This window comes from Suncus etruscus, chromosome 11, assembly GCF_024139225.1.
Source record: "Suncus etruscus isolate mSunEtr1 chromosome 11, mSunEtr1.pri.cur, whole genome shotgun sequence".
NCBI classification, from domain to species: domain Eukaryota; kingdom Metazoa; phylum Chordata; class Mammalia; order Eulipotyphla; family Soricidae; genus Suncus; species Suncus etruscus.
The window spans coordinates 61994714-62013631 of record NC_064858.1 but is presented as its reverse complement, the minus strand read 5'-3'; the positions used below and the strand labels follow the sequence as shown (position 1 = coordinate 62013631).

Sequence of the window (18918 nt, the reverse complement as noted above, 5' to 3'; positions counted from 1 at the left end):
GCACACTTGAGAGAGTGTCCTTTGAAGGTTGAAGTCTCTTTCCTGCACAAAAGTGCATCCTGTGGTAGAGGACACTCAAACAAGCCAAATAAGGTAAAAAACCAACCAACCAACAAACCCAGGCAAACAAGGAGACTCCAATGTGGTACCATTTTGATTCTTGAAAGGGAAAAAAACAGTTGTACCACTTTTTGTATCTAATCCCCCACCCACACACACACAGTGGGTATTCCGATGTTCTAGATTTGAGACATTTTAAATCAAATAATTTTCACAGCTGAGACTAAACAAAATCAAAACTTGGTTTATGCAAAACTAAATCAAAAAACCTGACAAAACCAAAGACCTTATATATTTTCCAACTAGAAAATTCGACGTTTTCTGAAAAGTCTAGTTGCCATAAGTGACAACCAGAGGGCCAGTTTCCCAGGGGCCCTGCCTGAGAATAACTGCATCTATATAAACTTTCTCTTTATAGAAACCTTTTTTCACTAAATGTCTCCTTCTCTGAGTGTATGATAGTAACATATAAATTTGATTTTATCATTTTTTTAAAGCTAGATCATTTTTATTCAAGAAGATAATTAAGACTAAAATCAAAGCAGGGGACTAGTCTTTTTATTTTAAAAGAAGGCTGGTGTTTCTGATGTCCATGAGTTCTAAGACACAGACGAATTCACTTGTTACAGAGCTGCTCTCCCTGAACTCAGAGGACAGCTTTCTCCCAGAAGACTCAGGGCAGTCCATTCCAGGCCTGGCAAAGCAGCTTCTACTTCTTCCAGAAAAGAAGCCAAGGGCACAGGACTAATCTGGCGTGCCAGGAGACAGGCATCGAGGCAACCCGCCTGCTTTCCCAGAATCAGCGGAGGACTACTACTTCTCCATAGAGCAGTGACACCCTATTTGGTGGCCTTTGTAGCAGGACCACCTAACACTTCTATCTTGCCTTTGCCACTGTGGGCCTGAGGGAGCTTGATGTTGTCAATGGTGATCTCGAAGGGGGCATCACCTTCCTCCTCGGAACTGTCCAGCGAGTTCTCTTCTGAACTATCCTTTTCTTTGGATTCAGAAGTATTCATCTCAATCAGGGCCACATCCTATAGGGAAAGGAACAAAAAATATCATGTGTGGGGCCGGGCGGTGGCGCTAAAGGCAAGGTGTCTGCCTTGCCAGCGCTAGCCTAGGACGGACCGCGGTTCGATCCCCCGGTGTCCCATATGGTCCCCCAAAGCCAGGAGCGACTTCTGAGCGCATAGCCAGGAGTAACCCCTGAGCGTCACTGGGTGTGGCCCAAAAACCAAAAAAAAAAAAAAAAAAAAAAAAATATCATGTGAATTTATTTCAGAAAGGTCCTCCAAATCTGTAACACAATAACCTGGCAAACCCAGTGTGTTTCTCACAAGGGTTGGGAATTTTTCCAGTTCCCTGTGGCATTTTTATTCCACTGCTGCCAGAACTCACCATGACAAACTTCAGTTCAATCTCTTTGCTCAGGGATCACACCACCAGAGCACAGTTAGGAATAAGTCCTGAGCTGAATAAGCCCTGAGGTGAAGCCCCAAAATCAAAGAATAAAATAATTCAGTTGGATATGAAGAAATATATGTAGAGATGTATATATGTATGTGATGGGAATACATACATTAGTGTGGCCTGGTTCCCACTGGGCCATACACACTGAGTGAAGAATGTACTGGACAAGAAAGGGAGGCATCAGAGTAGCCTCCTGGGAAGTGACTGTGAAGGTCCAGCCAGCACTACTGGCTGACGTCAGTGGGGTGAGTGGCTGGATTTGAGGTACTTAAGAGTGGCAGGGCTGACGAGCTTCACCTAGGAACTACGTATCATTACTGGCATGGTGTCAGAAATACCCACAATAAGCATTACACAGGGATCCCAGAGAAGTTAGCTCAAACTGGGTGAGTGTTCATACATGACTTGTTATCCATCATTCTGGGGAAAAGGCCATACTCCTCAGTGCTCTGGGACCACTCCTGGCATGACATGGGGAACCATATGTGGTGCCAGGGATTAAATCTGGGTCAAACTGGCAAGGCAAGAGTCCTATCCACTGTACTATCTCTCCCACATGTTTTTTGTATTCTTCGTGGATCAGAGTACTAACATCATTTTGGTGTTAGATGGAGGGGGGGCCAGAGTGATAGTACACTCTGTGTACTGAAAGTAGGATGTTTGCCTTGCATGCAACCAACCCAAGTTCAATCCCTAGCATACTTTATGGTCCTCCAGGCACCACCAGGAGTAAACTGAGCACTAAGGTGTATGGCCCAAAAACAGTAACAAAAAAATTCAGTTAGAAAAATCCAGCCAGGGGGCTGGCATGGTGGTGCTAGAGGCTAGAGGTAAGCCTTGTAGCTCTAGCCTAGGACAGACCACAGTTCGATCCCCCAAGCCAGGAGTGACTTCTGAGTGCATAGCCAAGAGTAACCCCTGAGCGTCACCGGGTGTGGCCCAAAAACAAAAACAAAAAAAAAAAAAGAAAAATCCAGCCAGAGCCATAGTACAGCAGTAAGGTGTTTTGCCTTGCATACGGCCAACACTAAAAGAACCCCGGTTCAGGGGCCGGGAAGGTGGCGCTAGAGGTAAGGTGTCTGCCTTACAAGCGCTAGCGTAGGACGGACCATGGTTCGATCCCCCGGCGTCCCATATGGTCTCCCCAAGCCAGGGGCGATTTCTGAGCTCATAGCCAGGAGTAACCCCTGAGCGTCAAACGGGTGTGGCCCAAAAACCAAAAAAAAAAAAAAAAAAAAAAAAAGAACCCCGGTTCAAATCCCGGCATCCCATATGGTCCCCTGAGCCTGCCAGGAGTGACTTCTGAGCGCAGAGCCAGGAGTAACCCCTGAGCACCAACCAGTGTGACCCGAAAACCAAAAACCAATCAAACAAACAAAAAATCAGAAAAAGAAAACTTATACTCAGGGCCAGAATGCGTAGGACATTTGCCTTGTAAGTGGCCAACTGGGACCAACCTGGGATCGATCCCCAGCATCCCATAAGGTCCCCCAAGTTTGCCAGAAGCAATTCCTGAGCACAGAGCCTGGAGTAACCACTGAGTTTTGGGGTGTGGCCCCAAAAGCAAAAATAAAAACAAAAATAAGAAAGAAAACTTATACTCAAGAGCTTATTCTTAGTTTTGCACTCAGGGGTCATTCTTGGCCAAACCTGGGGGAGAGAATATGCTACACTGCAGATCAAGCCACTGTTAATATCATACAGTCTCTACAGCTGTTAAAGCAACTGCTTTATGGCTTTACTGCCACATGCAGCGGTGCTCAGGGTTTACTCCAGGCAGGGATCAGGGGAACGTATGCAGTGCCAGGAAAGCACCAAAGACAGGCTCTTCTTTATTTTTATTTCTTTGTTGGTTTTGGTTTTTGGGTCACACCTGGCAACACACAGAAGTTACTCCTAGCTCTGTGCTCAGAAATCACCCCTGGCAGGCTCAGGGAATTATATGGGATGACGGGAATCGAATCTGGGTCGTCCTGGGTCTGCCACAAGCAAGGCAAACAACCTACCACTGTGCTGTTACTCCAGCCCCTCTTCTTTATCTTTAAATGACAATACACAGTGAGGATCATAAAGCACAGTTACCATCTGGATGACTTTTCCAAGAGTCCCATTAATCGTTTCGATATTAAATTGACCAGGTGGTGCAGCAGCCATGTCTTTTCTCAGCTTTTCATTGGCCTTTGCTATCTGTGGTAGAAAGGTCTGCACTTGGTCCAGTACTAGAGAGAGAGGGCGATTCTTAGGTTAGTGTCCAAGTTCCTTCCAATTTTTTTAATTTTTGTTTTGTTTTGAGGGCACAGCAGGTGGTTATCAGGGGTGACTCCTGGCTTTGCACTTAGGAATTACTCCTAGTGGTGCTTGGAGGACCATATGGAATGCCAGGAATTAAACCCATGTTGGCCATATGCAAATGCCCTACCTGCTGTGCTATAATTCCTTCCATTTCACAAACACATCTCTCCTCTAGTAAATTATTATTTTGTTGTTTTTGTTTTGGGGTCACACCCAGCGGCGCTCAGGGGTTACTCCTGGCTCTGCACTCAGATATTGCTCCAGGCAAGCACGAGAGACCATATAGGATGCTGGGATTTGAATCACTGTCTGTCCTGCATGCAAGGCAAATGCCCTACCGCTGTGTTATCTCTCCAGTCCCACCTCCTCTACTAATTCAAAAAGCAATATGATTACATGACAGGAAAATTCTCAATGTTTTATTGACTTTTTCTTTGACTTATCACTGGAAGTCATGTCCTAGAAGTTAGGCAGGCACTAAACAGTAAGTGAATGAAGAGCTAAAAAGTGCACCCACTTTTTGGGTGAGACTGAAGAGATAAAGGGAACCTGCATTACCTGGGTTTGTCAAGGAAGTAATTGTTGGGGCCAGAGAGATAGCATGGAGGTAAGGAATTTGCCTTGCATGCAGAAGGATGGTGGTTTGAATCCCAGAGTCCCTTATGGTTCTCCAAGTCTGCCAGGAATGATTTCTGAGCGTAGAACCAGGAGTAACCCTGAGCACTGTCGGATGTGACCCCAAACCAAAAACCAAACAAACAAACAAAATTAAACCCAAAAAAGTAATTGTTGTCTTTTCCTGAATTACAGCTGCTCGTCTTTATTTTTGGAGAGAGGGCCATACCCCATGGTGCTCAGGCCTTATTTCTGGCTCTGTGCTCAGGGATCACTCCTGATCAGGGGACCATAAGGGATGCTGGGATCAAATCCAGGTTGACTTTATGAAAGACAAGCACCCTACCTGTGGTACTATTTCTCTGGTTCTCTCCTTTCTTATGTTATAACTCTGACTCACCCATTCCCTCCTTTCTTGTTGGATTAAGGATAGAATACAAATAAAGCTATTACTATGTACATATTTTTGTTTGTTTGTTTGTTTTTGGTTTTTGGGTCTCACCTGGCGGCGCTCAGGGGTTACTCAGAAATCGCTCCTGGCAGGCATGGGGGGACCGTATGGGATGTCAGGATTCAAACCACTATCCGACCTGAATCAGCTGCATGCAAGAGATAACCGCTGTGTTATCTCTCTGGCCCCTTATGTATAGATTTAAAGGCTGTATATGGTAGTTAAACTCTTATACCTGACTAGTGAGAATGTAAATTATATTCCCCAAAAGGAAAGGAATTTGGCAATTTCTTCATTAATAAATAGTTGTTCTTGGGTACGGAGCAGGTAAGGCACTTGCCTTGTAAGCACCTTGCTTGGATTTGATTCCCAACACCCCATATGGTCTCCCAAGCCTGCCAGGAGTGATCCCTGAATAGCAACAATTTGGCCCAAAACACAATAAAATGTATATTCTGAGTCCAGAGATAAAAATAGCAGACAGGGAACTTGTCTTGAACACAGCCAACCCAGGTTACAAATTCTCGCATCCCATAGGGTCCCCTGTGCCCTACTAGGAGTGATCCTTGAGCACAGAGCCAGGAGGCCAGGAGTAAGCCCTGTGGAGTGTGCCCCCCCTCCCTGAAAATACACCATCTCTTTCTTTCGGTCATAGGGTTACTCCTGGCTCTGCACTCAGGAATTATTCCTGGCAGTCCTTGGGATTGAACCAAGTCAGCTGTGTGCAAGGGAAGTGCTCTGCACAGTGTACTATCTGTCCGTCCCCCCCAAATACACTCTTTTTATTATTTTTTTTTTTGGTTTTTGGGCCACACCCTGTGACGCTCAGGGGTTACTCCTGGCTATGCGCTCAGAAGTTGCTCCTGGCTTCTTGGGGGACCATATGGGACGCCGGGGGATCGAACCGCAGTCCGTCCTAGGCTAGCGCAGGCAAGGCAGGCACCTTACCTCCAGCGCCACCGCCCGGCCCAAAATCTTAGTTAAGTCTCATCTTTTTTATTTTTTTTGGGGGGGGGGCACACCCATTTGACGCTCAGGGGTTACTCCTGGCTATGCGCTCAGAAATCGCCCCTGGCTTGGGGGACCATATGGGACACCGGGGATTGAACCGCGGTCCATCCTACGCTAGCGCTTGCAAGGCAGGCACCTTACCTCTAGCGCCACCTTCCCGGCCCCCCCAAATACACTCTTTATATGACCTAGCAATCCCACACCTAGCTATGCATTCTCCCCACTCCATACCCTCTTAAAAGAAAACCCGTGTCCACACAAAAGCTTACATTTGAATACAGATGGGACAGTAATTTAAGCTGATCTAGCTAAAGCACTCTTGTTAAGTTCCCCTTTCAGAATACTCACTATTTCTGACTTCACAGCTGTATCACCCTCATATATCACTCACATTGTTTTCACTGAATTCCTGTGGCTTGTTTTTTTTAATCTTTGAGAGTAATTTACATAGATGCTGAGTGTTGTGTGAGAGATACAAGAAAGTAAAAGATCACATTCTTTGTTCCTTCTCCACTTCTACTGTTTCACTTGACTAGCCTTAAAAAAAACAAAAACAAAAAAAAAACCAAGGAAGTAAAAGGCAAGTATGGAATGTTTTCACTGGTATTCAGAATATAAATAGAAACAAATGAAGTAGGAAAAAATATAACTTTTAAACATGGTGAAAACTATGGTGGAGATAGGGGTAGGAGGAAGGAACCAACAGAGCGAGACTGGTTTCAGCAATGGGATGGCATTAAAACTTGGGTGGTAGTTGGGGTCGAAGCAATAGTAGAGTAGGTAGGGCTTATGCCTTGTTTACATGCAGCCAGCCAGGTACAATCCCTGATATTCCATATGGTCCCCAGGAGTAATTCTAAGTGCAGAGCCAGGAATAAGCCATGAGCACCACCAGGTGTGCTCCCCCCTCCCCCCCCCAAAAAAGAAAAAGAAACACACTTGAATGGGGAGGTGATGAAATAGGTGTTAAATATTTTTCCAAATTGAAGGACTAAAATTTCAAGATAATTCTATATTATCTATATTAAAATTGGAATTTCAGTGGTTGGAGTGATAGATAATACAGCATGTAGGATGCTTGCCTTGCACACAGCTGACCCAGGTTCGATTCCTAGAACTCTATATGATCCTTTAAGCCTGTCAGGAGTGATCCCTGAACACAGATCCAGAAGTACACCCTGAGCACTGCCAGGATGGCTCCAAAACCAACAAGTAAAAAACACTGGGATTCCAGGCCTGGTTTAGCACCATAGCAGGGCATTTACTTTACACATATGAGGCTCTGGATTGATAGCCAAACTTACTCACTCTCTCTCTCTCTCATGCATGCAAGAGTTAGTCACTTCTAATTTCTTGTAGCAATTAACAGTAATTGTGTTGTTTTTCCAAAAATCCATCACACAAGGAGATTCTCTGAAACTCACCCTTAGAGCCAGAGAGCAGTGAAAGAGCCTTTGTACCTACTTTAGAGATGGACTCAGTCAGGCTCTTTGAAGCTTTCTAACTAACACAGAGCAGAAATCCCCCCCCCCCCCCCCCCCCCGGTAGCATCCCAAGAGCAGGTCAGGTGGGTACTCACAGGGGCTCCGCTCTATTCGAACTGTCTGACGCATGGAGTTCTTTCCAGAATTAGGCTTGGAGTTGATGAGCAACTTGTCCCATATACCTGAAAACACAGACACGAACCCCTTAATGATCCAGGAATGGCCAGTCTGTCCCCAGGCTGCAGTGGGAGGAACCAGCCATCCCAGCACCCCTACCGGAAGTGGTGGTGATTCTCTTGCTGTTTGAGGGGGTCAAGGCCAGACCCCACCAGGGCTGGAAGGGACATTTCTAGTGTTTCCTTCCTGTTGGGGGCGGTGTCTTTGCTGCCCATGCTTCCCTAATAAACTCCTCCATTCTCTCATGTCTGCAATACCCCATATCCCCAAGAAACTCTTATACATTCTCAAAGCTCAGTGAGGGCATTTTCTTTCTCTGTGTACAACCAGGCCACTTTTTTAGTCAGTCCCTAACATCCAGGTAGATACATTAGGACAGACACACCAAACTGTACCTTTCTGGATCAGAATTCCATAGTGATAAATAGGAGATCCTACCACAACAGATGGGGGACAGAGAGGACAGTATAATCAATGGCCAAGTGAAGCTAGAAATGGTTATGATCTGCAAATATATTACACAAGTTACCTAACCTCTCTGAACATTGCTTTTTGTTTGTTTGTTTTTGGGCTACACCCAAAAGGTGTTCAGGGGTTACTCCTGACTCTGTGCTCAGAAATTGCTCCTTGGGGATTGAATCCAGACCCATCACAGGTTGGCAGCATGCAAGGCAAACTCCCCACTGTTGTGCTATCTCTCTGGCCATGCACATTGCTTTAATTTCTTTTTTAAATCAGGCATTTATAAACAAGAAAGCATACATGAATTACATAAAAATAGTCTTCCAAGAGTAGAGTAAGTCATATTGTCATTAGCAGCAGCAAAGGAGGAATGGACAGATGAAGGAGTGAGCCCAGGGTCTTCCTTTTTTTTTTTTTTGGTTTTGGGGCCATACCCAGTGACACTCAGGGGTTACTCCTGGCTATGTGCTCAGAAATCACTCCTGGCTTGGGGGACCATATGGGACTCTAGGGGATCGAACCATGGTCTGTCCTAGGCTAGCACCGGCAAGGCAGACACCTTACTGCTCAGCACCACCACTCTGGCCCTACACATTAATTTCTAAAGCCTTTTGTGGCTTCACTCCATCTTTTCATTCTCCTCATTTTCTACTCAAATCAGAGCTGCAACTCTGCAGCTCTTCAAAACTCAGACAAGACTTGCCTTTCAAAACTCAAGGCTTTGCACATATTATTTGTGACATCAACAAAGGTCACCATACTTTGCTACAATAATTCTGCTCATCCACAAAGCACCAGTTCACATTGTTCGCTTTAAGCCAACAACTGTGTGCGTATAAAGAAACAGGAAGGGGTCTGAGCGATAATACAGCTGGTAGGACATCTGCCTTGCACAAACCCAGGTTTGATCTTCAGTATGAGTACCCATATGATCCTGAAAATCACCAGGAGTTAATTCCTGAGTGTAGAGCCAGGAGTAACCCCTAAGCATAGCCAGGTATAGTCCAAAGACAAAAACAGAAAGGGAAATGTAAACCCTGAATACATGAGAGCTGGGTTCAATGCCTGGCAACACAAAAAGAAAAAAAAATATCTTTAATTTTTTTTTTTTTTTTTTGGTTTTTGGGCCAGACAATCAATACTCAGAGGTTACTCCTGACTCTGTATTCAGGAATTACTCCTGGTAGGGTTCAAGGGACCATATAGGATGCTGGTGATCAAACTCAGGTTGGCAATGCAAGCAACCTACCTATCGCTCCAGCCCAAGACAAAATAAAAGCTTTTTTGTTTTTGTTTTTGGGTCACACCCAGAAGTGCTCAGGGATTCGAACCACCGTCCTTCTGCATGCAAGACAAACTCCCCTACCTCCATGCTATCTCTCCGGCCTCGACAAAAAAAAATTTTAATTAAAAATTTTAAGAAGGGCAAATCGATGGCACAGCGGGTAGGGCATTTTGCCTTGCATATGGCTGACTGGGTTTCAATGCCCAGCACATATGAACATGCCAGGAGTGATTTCTGAGTGCAGAGGTAGGGAGGGAAGGAGGGAGGGAGGAAAAGAAGGAGGGAGGGAGAGAAGAAGGGAGGGAGGGAGAGAAGGAGGGAGGGAGGGAGAGAAGGAGGGAGGGAGGGAGGGACAGAAGGAGGGAGGAAGGGAAGAAGGAGGGAGGAAGGGAAGAAGGGAGGGAGGGGGGAAGGAAGGAAGGAAGGAAGGAAGGAAGGAAGGAAGGAAGGAAGGAAGGAAGGAAGGAAGGAAGGAAGGAAGGAAGGAAGGAAGGAAGGAAGGAAAAAAAGAAAAATAGATAGAGAAGATAAGGGAAGGGCCAACCTGGGTTTGATTCTCAGCACCTCATATGATCCTAGCAGATCCTGCCAGAAGTTATCCTAGACTTCAGAACCCGAAGAAATCTGAGCATCACCAGATGTGGAGCCCCACTCCACAAATTTAAGAATATCAAAAGTTTAAGGACCAGAAAGAGCTCAAAAGGGCTGGATGGGGCCGGGGAGATAGCATGGAGGTAAGGTGTTTGCCTTGCATGCAGAAAGACAGTGGTTCAAATCCTGGCATCCCATATGGTTCCCCTGAGCCTGCCAGGGGTGATTTCTGAGCACAGAGCCAGGAGTAACCCCTGAGCACCGCTGGGTGTGACCCAAAAACAACAACAACAACAACAACAACAACAACAAAAAAGAAGCTGGAGAGCATGTCTTGCATACTGGAGACCAGGCTGAGTCCACTAGGTTTACCCACCATAAGCACCACAGAGTGCAAAGCCAGAAGCAATCACCCCCATATAGGATGTGGACCCGTAATCAAAATATCAGTAAGTAAAAGGTAAAAAAAAAAAAGGTGAAGCAGAATGACTGGAATCAAAACCCAGTTGTATTTTTTTTGGAGGGCCACACCCAGAGATCAGGGGTTACTACTCCTGGCTGTGCACTCAGAAATCACTCCTGGCAGGCTCAGGCAGACCAGGCCACATGCAAGGCAAACAAACGCCTTACCCGCTGTGCTATGGCTTCCACCTCTCAAAACCCAGTTTTGCCACTTTCCAGTCACATGCCCTCCAGTGAGTAGTTATAATGCTACACGTGACTCCGTTTCTTCAGCTATAAGAATGAAGGGGACAGGGGGCCGGAGAGAGCATAGCAGTAGGGCATTAGCCTTGCAAGCAGCCAACTCAGAATGGATGGTGGTTCAAATCCCGGCATCCCATGTGGTCCCCTGAGCCTGCCAGGAGCGATTTCTGAGCACAGTTCCAGGAATAACCCCTGAGCGCTGCTGTATGTGAACCCCCCCCCCAAAAAGGGGGGGGGGACAGAACCCTCTGCATGTAGCTGTGAGGCTTATAGAGGTTCCTAGGTCCTAAGCACAGACCTTAGCTCTTAAAATGTTAAGGGTCCTCAAATAAGCCTTTTTTTTTTTTTAATGCTAACACTTCCCTTGGCTGTGCAAGGCACTCTGGCATTCTTGTGAGATCACATGAATCCTGTAGTTCCAGGACCTGAAGAGAGAGTACAGCAGATAGGGCCTTGCACAAAGCTGACTAAGGTTCAATCCTCAGCATCCCATATGATCATCTGCGCACAAGAAGTGATCCCTGAGCACTGAGTCAGGAGTAACCTCTTGAGCATCACACCAAATAATAACTATGATAATATAATAATTCTGGAGGGGTGGCAGTAGTGCAGCAGAAAGGCAGAAGGGCGCTGGCCTTGCACGTGGCTGAGCCAGGATAGACCTCGGTTCGATCCCCGGAGTCCCATAGGGTCCCCCGAGCCTGCCAGGAGCGATTTCTGAGCTATAGCCTGGAGTAACCCCTGAGCATCACCGGGTGTGGCCCAAAACCCAAATAATAATAATAATTCTGAGGATAAGGCACCTGCTATGCACGTGGTTGCCTTGTTTCTATCCTTGACATCCATATGGTTCCACACACACACGCTGGGAGTAATTCCTGAGTGCAGAGCCAGGAGTAAGCCCTGAGCACCACCAGTTGTGGCCCAAAAACTTGGGAGGAAAAAATCTGTACGTTCCATTCAGCCACCTTCATTTCCCAAGGGTGAGGATCGAGGTTTAGGGAGTAGCAACAAATCTCTCAAGTCCCAAAACTAACTCTTCAGAGCGCCAAGTCAGTGTAATCACCCCTGATCGCCGCCAGACACAGAGACACACAGAGACACACAAACACAAACACACACAGACACACACACACACAACACAGGTGTGGCCCAGAATACTTTGTAGACGTCCAGGTCCCTGGCACCCCTCACCAACAGAGGTGGCTCCGTGGGCGCTGAGGGGGCCCCAAAAGGCCTCGTAGGGGCAGGTCTTCCCGCAGCCCCAGGCAAGGGCCGTTCACACAGGCCGCGAGAAACCATCTCAGCCCGCAGGCCAGTGCTCGCCCGTCGGCCCTGCCAGGCACCCCGCCACCGCCAGTCCGAAGCCATCCCTCGGGGTGCGCTGTCACCACCCCCCGTCACCTCCGCCGTCGCTCCCCGCAGTCAACAAGTCCTTGGACACCGAGACTCCGGGGCAGTCCCGGACGGGTGAAGAAGAGCCGGCGCTGGCCCGGGAGTCGACCGGGACCTCCATGGTCCTCGCCGGGCTCCGCTCCAGCCCGCGCAGGCCCGGATCAGGAAAGAGGCTCGGCTCGGGGCAGTCCAGAGTTCCTATTGGAGGAAACCTGGAGAGGGGCGGGGCGAGGGGCGGGGTAAGGCGAGCCTCCGGCGAGGGCGCCCCCTTGCGGAAACTCGAGGCTATTTTTGTCGTGGGAGAGGGCAGATGGCAGCATGGGTAACACCACACAGCTGAACTGGAGGCAGGGTTTCAGAGAGGGATGTTGGGGTCCTTAGGGTCTCCTAAGGAGGTGGGTACGCTGGTGCTGAGTGTGGTCTTGCAATTATGTGCATGAGGAACCATTATTAATAGTATGTAAAGCACAGAATCTTAATTAGTTATGAAAAATAATATGAACTAAGGGGGCAGGAGTGATGATAGCACAGCCAGTAAGGCATTTATTTGCCTTGCACTCGGCCGACCCGGGGTTCGATCCCTGGCATTTCATATGATCCCCCGAGCTTGCCGAAGCGATTTCTGAGTGCAGTCAGGAGTGACACTACCTGAGTGTCACCGGGTGTGGCACACACACACACACACACACACACACACACACACACACACACACACACACACACACACACACACACACACAACTATCTTGTATCTTGCTCCGGGCCGGGGAGATAGCACAGCGGTGTTTGCCTTGCAAGCAGCCGATCCAGGACCAAAGGTGGTTGGTTCGAATCCCGGTGTCCCATATGGTCCCCCGTGCCTGCCAGGAGCTATTTCTGAGCAGACAGCCAGAAGTAACCCCTGAGCACCGCCGGGTGTAGCCCAAAAACCAAAACCAAAACCAAAACAAAACAAAACAAAAAAACGAGATAAATAATTTAAACTTAAATCGGAGTGGAGGAGATTTTAGAATAAATATATGAATTAAAGCTAATGAAAAAGAATAGAAAGACTTTTTGTATAATTTTTGTAAATAAATTAGAAAACATTTAAAAATTATAATATTACTGAAAGCTGTAATTTATATTTCCCTAGTACCAAAAAGGAAAGTGACAGAGAAAAACATCTTTGTTGTTTGGTTTTGTTTTGGGGGCCTCACCTAGTATTCAGTGATTACTCCTGACTCTATACTCAGTAATTATTCCTGGTAGGTTCAGGAGGTCCTATGACATGCCAGGGATTAAACCAGGTTTGATATACAAGGCAAATGCCCCCACCCACTGTACTAAGGTCCCAATTTTTTTTAACTTTAATTAAACACCGTGGTTAGAAAGTTGTTCATGATTTTCAGTCATACAATATATAACACCCAAGGCCAGAGTGATAGCACTGAGGGTAAGGTATATGCCTTGCATGCAGCTGACCCAGGTTTGATCCCTGGCATTCCTTATGGGTCAAAACCCTGAGCCTCCCTGGAGTGATTTATGACTACTGAAGGGTGTGACCCAAAAATAAAAACAAACAAAACATAATGTACAACATCTATTACTAGTACAAATTACCTACCACCCAAATCCCCAGTTTTGCTCCATCATTCCCCTTTCCCCCTCCCTGAGTCTGGGCAGACATTTCTGTCTCTCTCTGTCTATTTCTGTGTGTGTCTCTGTCTCTCTCCCCCCTCTCCCTCCCTTCCCCTTTTTTGCCCTTTTAGACACCATGGTTTGCATTATTGTTAATGGGGGTACTATGCATATCACTTTATCTTCTTTCAGCACCCAGCTGTTGTCCAGAGTGATCGGTTCCAACTATTCCAACTATCTTTGTCAGAGTAGGACCTTCTCTGCCCTATCTGTACTGCTCTACTATTTGTGTCAAGCTTCCTACCATGACTGGTCCTCCTAGCTTTCATCTTTATTGTCTTGATATTATTATCATACAATCTTTTATTTTTCTTATATCCCACAAATGAGTGAGATTATTCTATGTCTATCCTACTCCCTCTGATTTATTTCACTCAGCATAATAATCTCCATATCCATCGATGCATAAGCAAATTTCATGATTTAATTTTTCCTAACAGATGCATAGTATTCCACTGTGTAGCTGTACCACAGTTTCGTATCCACTCATCTATTCTTGGCTTGATTGTTTTCTTTTAGGTTTTTGTGCCATACCTGGTGGCACTCAGGAATTACTCCTGGCTCTGCATTTAAAAATCACTCCTGGTAGGATTTGGAGACTATATGGGATGCCAGGGATTGAACCCAGGTGTCGCAAGTCAGCCCCTAAAGAGGTTGACTGATGGAAAGATGGAGAATGAGGTCTTTCCCCTCCAGCTCGGAGCACGCGTCTGCCACCCTGTCTAGCCAACGGTTCTGAGGTGAAACGGTGGGTAAACAGCTCGCAGACAGTCAGGCTTGTGAAAATATTAGCTTTATTCGGTGGACAAGACTGAAATCCAAACTCAGCACAAGTTCCAGCCAAAAGCCTCTTGCCTTCACAGACCCTTGTTTTTATCCCACATAATCAGGTACTACCCAATGGTGGGATCAGATACCATCCAATGGTGGAAGCAGAATCAGGTACCACCTTAGGGTGGGGGCAGAATGCCAGGTCACACCTAGGGTAGGGCACAATCACCGATCAGGGTAGGGTCAGTAACATAATAATCCCCTAAAATATTTACATACACAACAATTCCCCGTTTGTTTTTAGTAAACAAACAATATTGTCTACAATTATTAAAGAAAAAACTAGTCAATAATAAAAGAGCAGCTGTTTGCATAAGCACATCACAGGAAAATGTAAAGAAAAAGGCCCCTAAAACAAAACCAAACAACAAAAATGTGAGGCAAAATCTTCATGCTATCTCTCCAAACCCATTTTCATTCAAGTCCAGATAGACCAGAAAGCCCATCTTTGAGGTCATTGAATTAGGCCCTTATTTTGGAGGAAGAAGCATATACTCCCTGCACAGTGGGGTGCCACTGCAATGATGATCAATAGGCTTCTGAATTTAATCCAAGTTCTTTTTTTTTTTTTTTTTTTTGGTTTTTGGGCCACACCCTGTGAGGCTCAGGGGTTACTCCTGGCTATGCGCTCAGAAGTTGCTCCTGGCTTCTTGGGGGACCATATGGGACGCCGGGGGATCGAACCGCGGTCCGTCCTAGGTTAGCGCAGGCAAAGCAGGCACCTTACCTCCAGCGCCACCGCCCGGCCCCTAATCCAAGTTCTTAATCCAGGCTGAAGTCCATATGATATCCGAAATTGATGTATCAATACGGTCGATTATTTATAGATGGAAGCTTAAGTCACAAACCAAAACAAAATGTTTAAGGCAGAGACCCTCCCTGTGTAAATAAACAACTTGAGGGCCCATCCAAAATGGATGGAACCTCCTATAAACCTAGTATTTTGCCTATGATGTGCCCATGCAAAAAAAAAACCCTGAAACCAGACAAAAATATCATTTAGGAAATTATAGACAACAATATCTAACCCACTAACCTAAAGTCAAGAAAGCAAAACCCTTATGCAATGGTCCTCAAACTACGGCCCACGGGCCACGTATTGTATTTATTCCCATTTTGTTTCTTCACTTTTTTTTTTTTTTTTTAGTTTTTTGGGCCACACCCGGCAGTGCTCAGGGGTTACTCCTGGCTGTCTGCTCAGAAATAGCTCCTGGCAGGCACGGGGGACCATATGGGACACCGGGATTCGAACCAACCACCTCTGGTCCTGGATCGGCTGCTTGCAAGGCAAACGCCGCTGTGCTATCTCTCCGGGCCCTGTTTCTTCACTTCTAAATAAGATATATGCAGTGTGCATAGAAATTTGTTCATAATTTTTGTTTTTTACTATAATCTGGCTCTCCAACAGTCTGAAGGACAGTGAACTGGCCCCCTGTTTAAAAAATTTGAGGACCCCTGCCCTAATGTAATACAACATCAACTCCTAAGATTAGAAACTAAAATAGAAAAACATTAGTTACAATAGTCAAAAGAAGTGTAGTACCAAATATAAATTCAAAGGATAACAATTATAAGAAAAAATACAAAAGGTGAAATTTCTAGAGTCCATTACCAATCTGTAAAGATGAGGGATCTGGAACTCTGAAAAGACCTGCCAAAGACACTTGATGGGTCTGGAAAAGCGGTTTGAAGCCATCATGAGTTGGTTGGGCTTCTGCATTTTTTTTGGGATCCGTGCAATCTTGGGGTAGCCATTGTAGAGATGGTCAACAATAGCACTGTGTATGTGGATGGAAAACCAGAGATTCAGATAACACAGTTTAACTGGGATCCAGAGATTGTGGGTCTTTTTTTTTTTTTTTTTTTTTGGTTTTTGGGCCACACCCTGTGACGCTCAGGGGTTACTCCTGGCTATGCGCTCAGAAGTTGCTCCTGGCTTCTTGGGGGACCATATGGGATGCCGGGGATCGAACCGCGGTCCGTCCTAGGCTAGCGCAGGCAAGGCAGGCACCTTACCTCCAGCGCCACTGCCCGGCCCCAGAGATTGTGGGTCTTATCCATGGATCTTTTCTCTGGGGTTTCATTATGACACAAATTCCAGATGGCTTCATTTTCAACAAGTTTGCAGCAAACGTGGTACAAAACTCCAACAGTCACAGATTTCTTCCTCGGGCCGAGATCAGGAGGCTTGTAATTGTGGGTGAAGGAGATGAGTTGCACATGTGAAGGGAATCCTGAGAATTAAATGTTAAGGACTAGGAAGGAAGGATAAGGAAGACTAAATTGGGGAAGATAAAGTTAGGAAAAAGGGAACTATATACAAAATATGCAAAACAGACAGACACTGAACAAGACATACACATACAGACTTCACAAAAAATATGGCCATAACACTCACTCATACCAAAAAATATTTGTTGGAAAGGATCCAAAAAAGAACAAAAGAAAAAAGAATTCAGCTGAATCAACTAAAAGCGCCTTAAAATGTAATAGCCGGCAACTGTTTAGATAAATCATTTCAAATTAAAAAAAAATTTTTTTATGGCAGAGCAGAGCAGATCTGAAAGAGAATTTCATGCATAATACAAACATGGAAAACTCTACTATAAGTGTATAACAGTATTTATACAAAGTTATTGTATAATAGTAATTCTATGATAATCAATCATAGGCAAGAAGCACTGTGAAGAAAGTCCACCTAAAATTATCATTATGTCAGCATCTTAAAACCTAAATTGAGAGAAATAAAGCAATGATGTTAAAATAAAAAGAGTGAAAGTCATTAAATGAGTATACCTAGAAAGAAAAACAACATTAATATGATGAGAAATTTTTCTTTCAGGTGAACCTTGACTAAATCAAATTGTAAGATTTCATGATTAACTGAGACCTAGAGCAATAATGAAATTAAGACATAAATCAAAAAAAAAAAACGACATAAATCCATCATACAAGGAAACACATTGGGGGTCCATGATTTTCAATCCATATTCATTGATCATGCCTGTGGAAAGAATCCTAGAGCATTAATAGCAACCGATAAGGAAGTGAAATGATTATCTGGTGTTCATTGTAGATCTTTAAGAAGTATAAAACAGGGGGCCGGGCGGTGGCGCTAAAGGTAAGGTGCCTGCCTTGCCTGCGCTAGCCTTGGACGGACCGCGGTTCGATCCCCCGGTGTCCCATATGGTCCCCCAAGCCAGGAGCAACTTCTGAGCACATAGCCAGGAGTAACCCCTGAGCGTTACCGGGTGTGGCCCAAAAATCAAAAAAAAAAAAAAAAGAAGTATAAAACAGGATGTATGCTGCTGTGGATTTCACCAATGTATTAGGGACTTTTTTGATCTTCTTGTCATCAAAATTGATCCAGTGTTGTTTTGCAGCAATTTTACAGTATGAAGTACAGTGTCCATAGTGAACTTTACCATAATGGTTTGACACCGATGATAAGTTGTATTTCTTAATCTTGCTTTTATTCTCTGAAGTGAATTCCACTAAATTGAGGTCTTCTAAAGGAAAATCTACATAAGTATGCAATTTTTTTATTTGTTTGCCATCAAAAGCAAAACGTTTCAAGTGTATTATAAGTACTGGTGGCAGTTTCCATAAGTACGTTTTCTTTGAAAAATCCCTTCTAGTTTTGCAACTGTTGCACAGAACTTTGTTGTCATTTCTTAATTCTTCTTCTTTAAAAAATTCAGAGAGACATTCCTGTAATGTACATTTATCTGTAGATGTAACAGCCAGCGACAAATGAACAAAAGTCTCATAAACCTCAGACTTTTGGTGGTATGTGAGACACTGTAATATAGATTTGAATTGTCCTTGAAAGAGATCATAAATAATAGATTTGTGAGCCTTTTGGTACTCTTGGCTAAATTGTTCATAATTTTCATTTTCCATAAGAAGTGTAGTTTTGTCTGTCATTAGATTTAGTAAACAAGTCCTGATGTAGTCCCTCTATTAGGAACATCAGTAGTTCATGTGGATCCTGATGATTGTGTCCAGCAAACTGGTCATTAAGTAAACCAATTGTTACTTTGAAGCTTTCAGGGTTAATATATCTATAAAATCCATTTCCCATGGTTTTGATGAGCCGACCAAATTCTCCGGCTAATTTACCTTCATGCCCCATTGGATTTTCCTTATTAATATCCTTTTTATAATGATCTTGATGAAAATACTGAATCAAGTCTGAAATATTATACAGGTAATGCAATATTGAATTCATGTAGCAAGAATTTCCTATATTTTGGAGCCCAGTTAAGACAGGTTCCTGTCTTTCCTTTTGCATCTGGGAGTGTAAGGGTTTATCACTACCATCAGTCTCACTCAATGTTTGTTTTTTTTTTGTTTTGTTTTTGTTTTGTTTTTGGGCCACACCCGGCGGTGCTCAGGGGTAACTC

General features: G+C 44.9%; 2 protein-coding genes across 3 annotated transcripts in view; one reads left to right on the top strand and one right to left on the bottom strand.

Moving 5' to 3' along the window:
* Positions 1–288: 288 nt before the first annotated feature.
* Positions 289–12167, bottom strand: NOPCHAP1 (NOP protein chaperone 1). Of its 2 annotated transcripts, XM_049783177.1 has the most exons (4): positions 12011–12167; positions 7482–7568; positions 3616–3752; positions 289–1097 (listed from the first exon to the last, which is right to left on the bottom strand). In XM_049783177.1, the coding sequence occupies exons 1-4, from the start codon at positions 12120–12122 to the stop codon at positions 900–902; spliced, it is 534 nt and encodes a 177-aa protein (XP_049639134.1). In that variant the 5' UTR covers positions 12123–12167; the 3' UTR covers positions 289–899. The 2 variants fall into 2 exon arrangements, with proteins under 2 accessions (XP_049639134.1, XP_049639135.1); XM_049783178.1 differs by lacking the exon at positions 7482–7568.
* LOC126022095 (aspartate aminotransferase, mitochondrial-like) overlaps positions 12121–18918 on the top strand; it is a 24403-nt gene continuing 17605 nt past the window's right edge. The window contains 1 exon segment of the mRNA XM_049782950.1: positions 12121–12323. Coding sequence (XP_049638907.1) covers positions 12121–12323 — 203 coding nt within the window.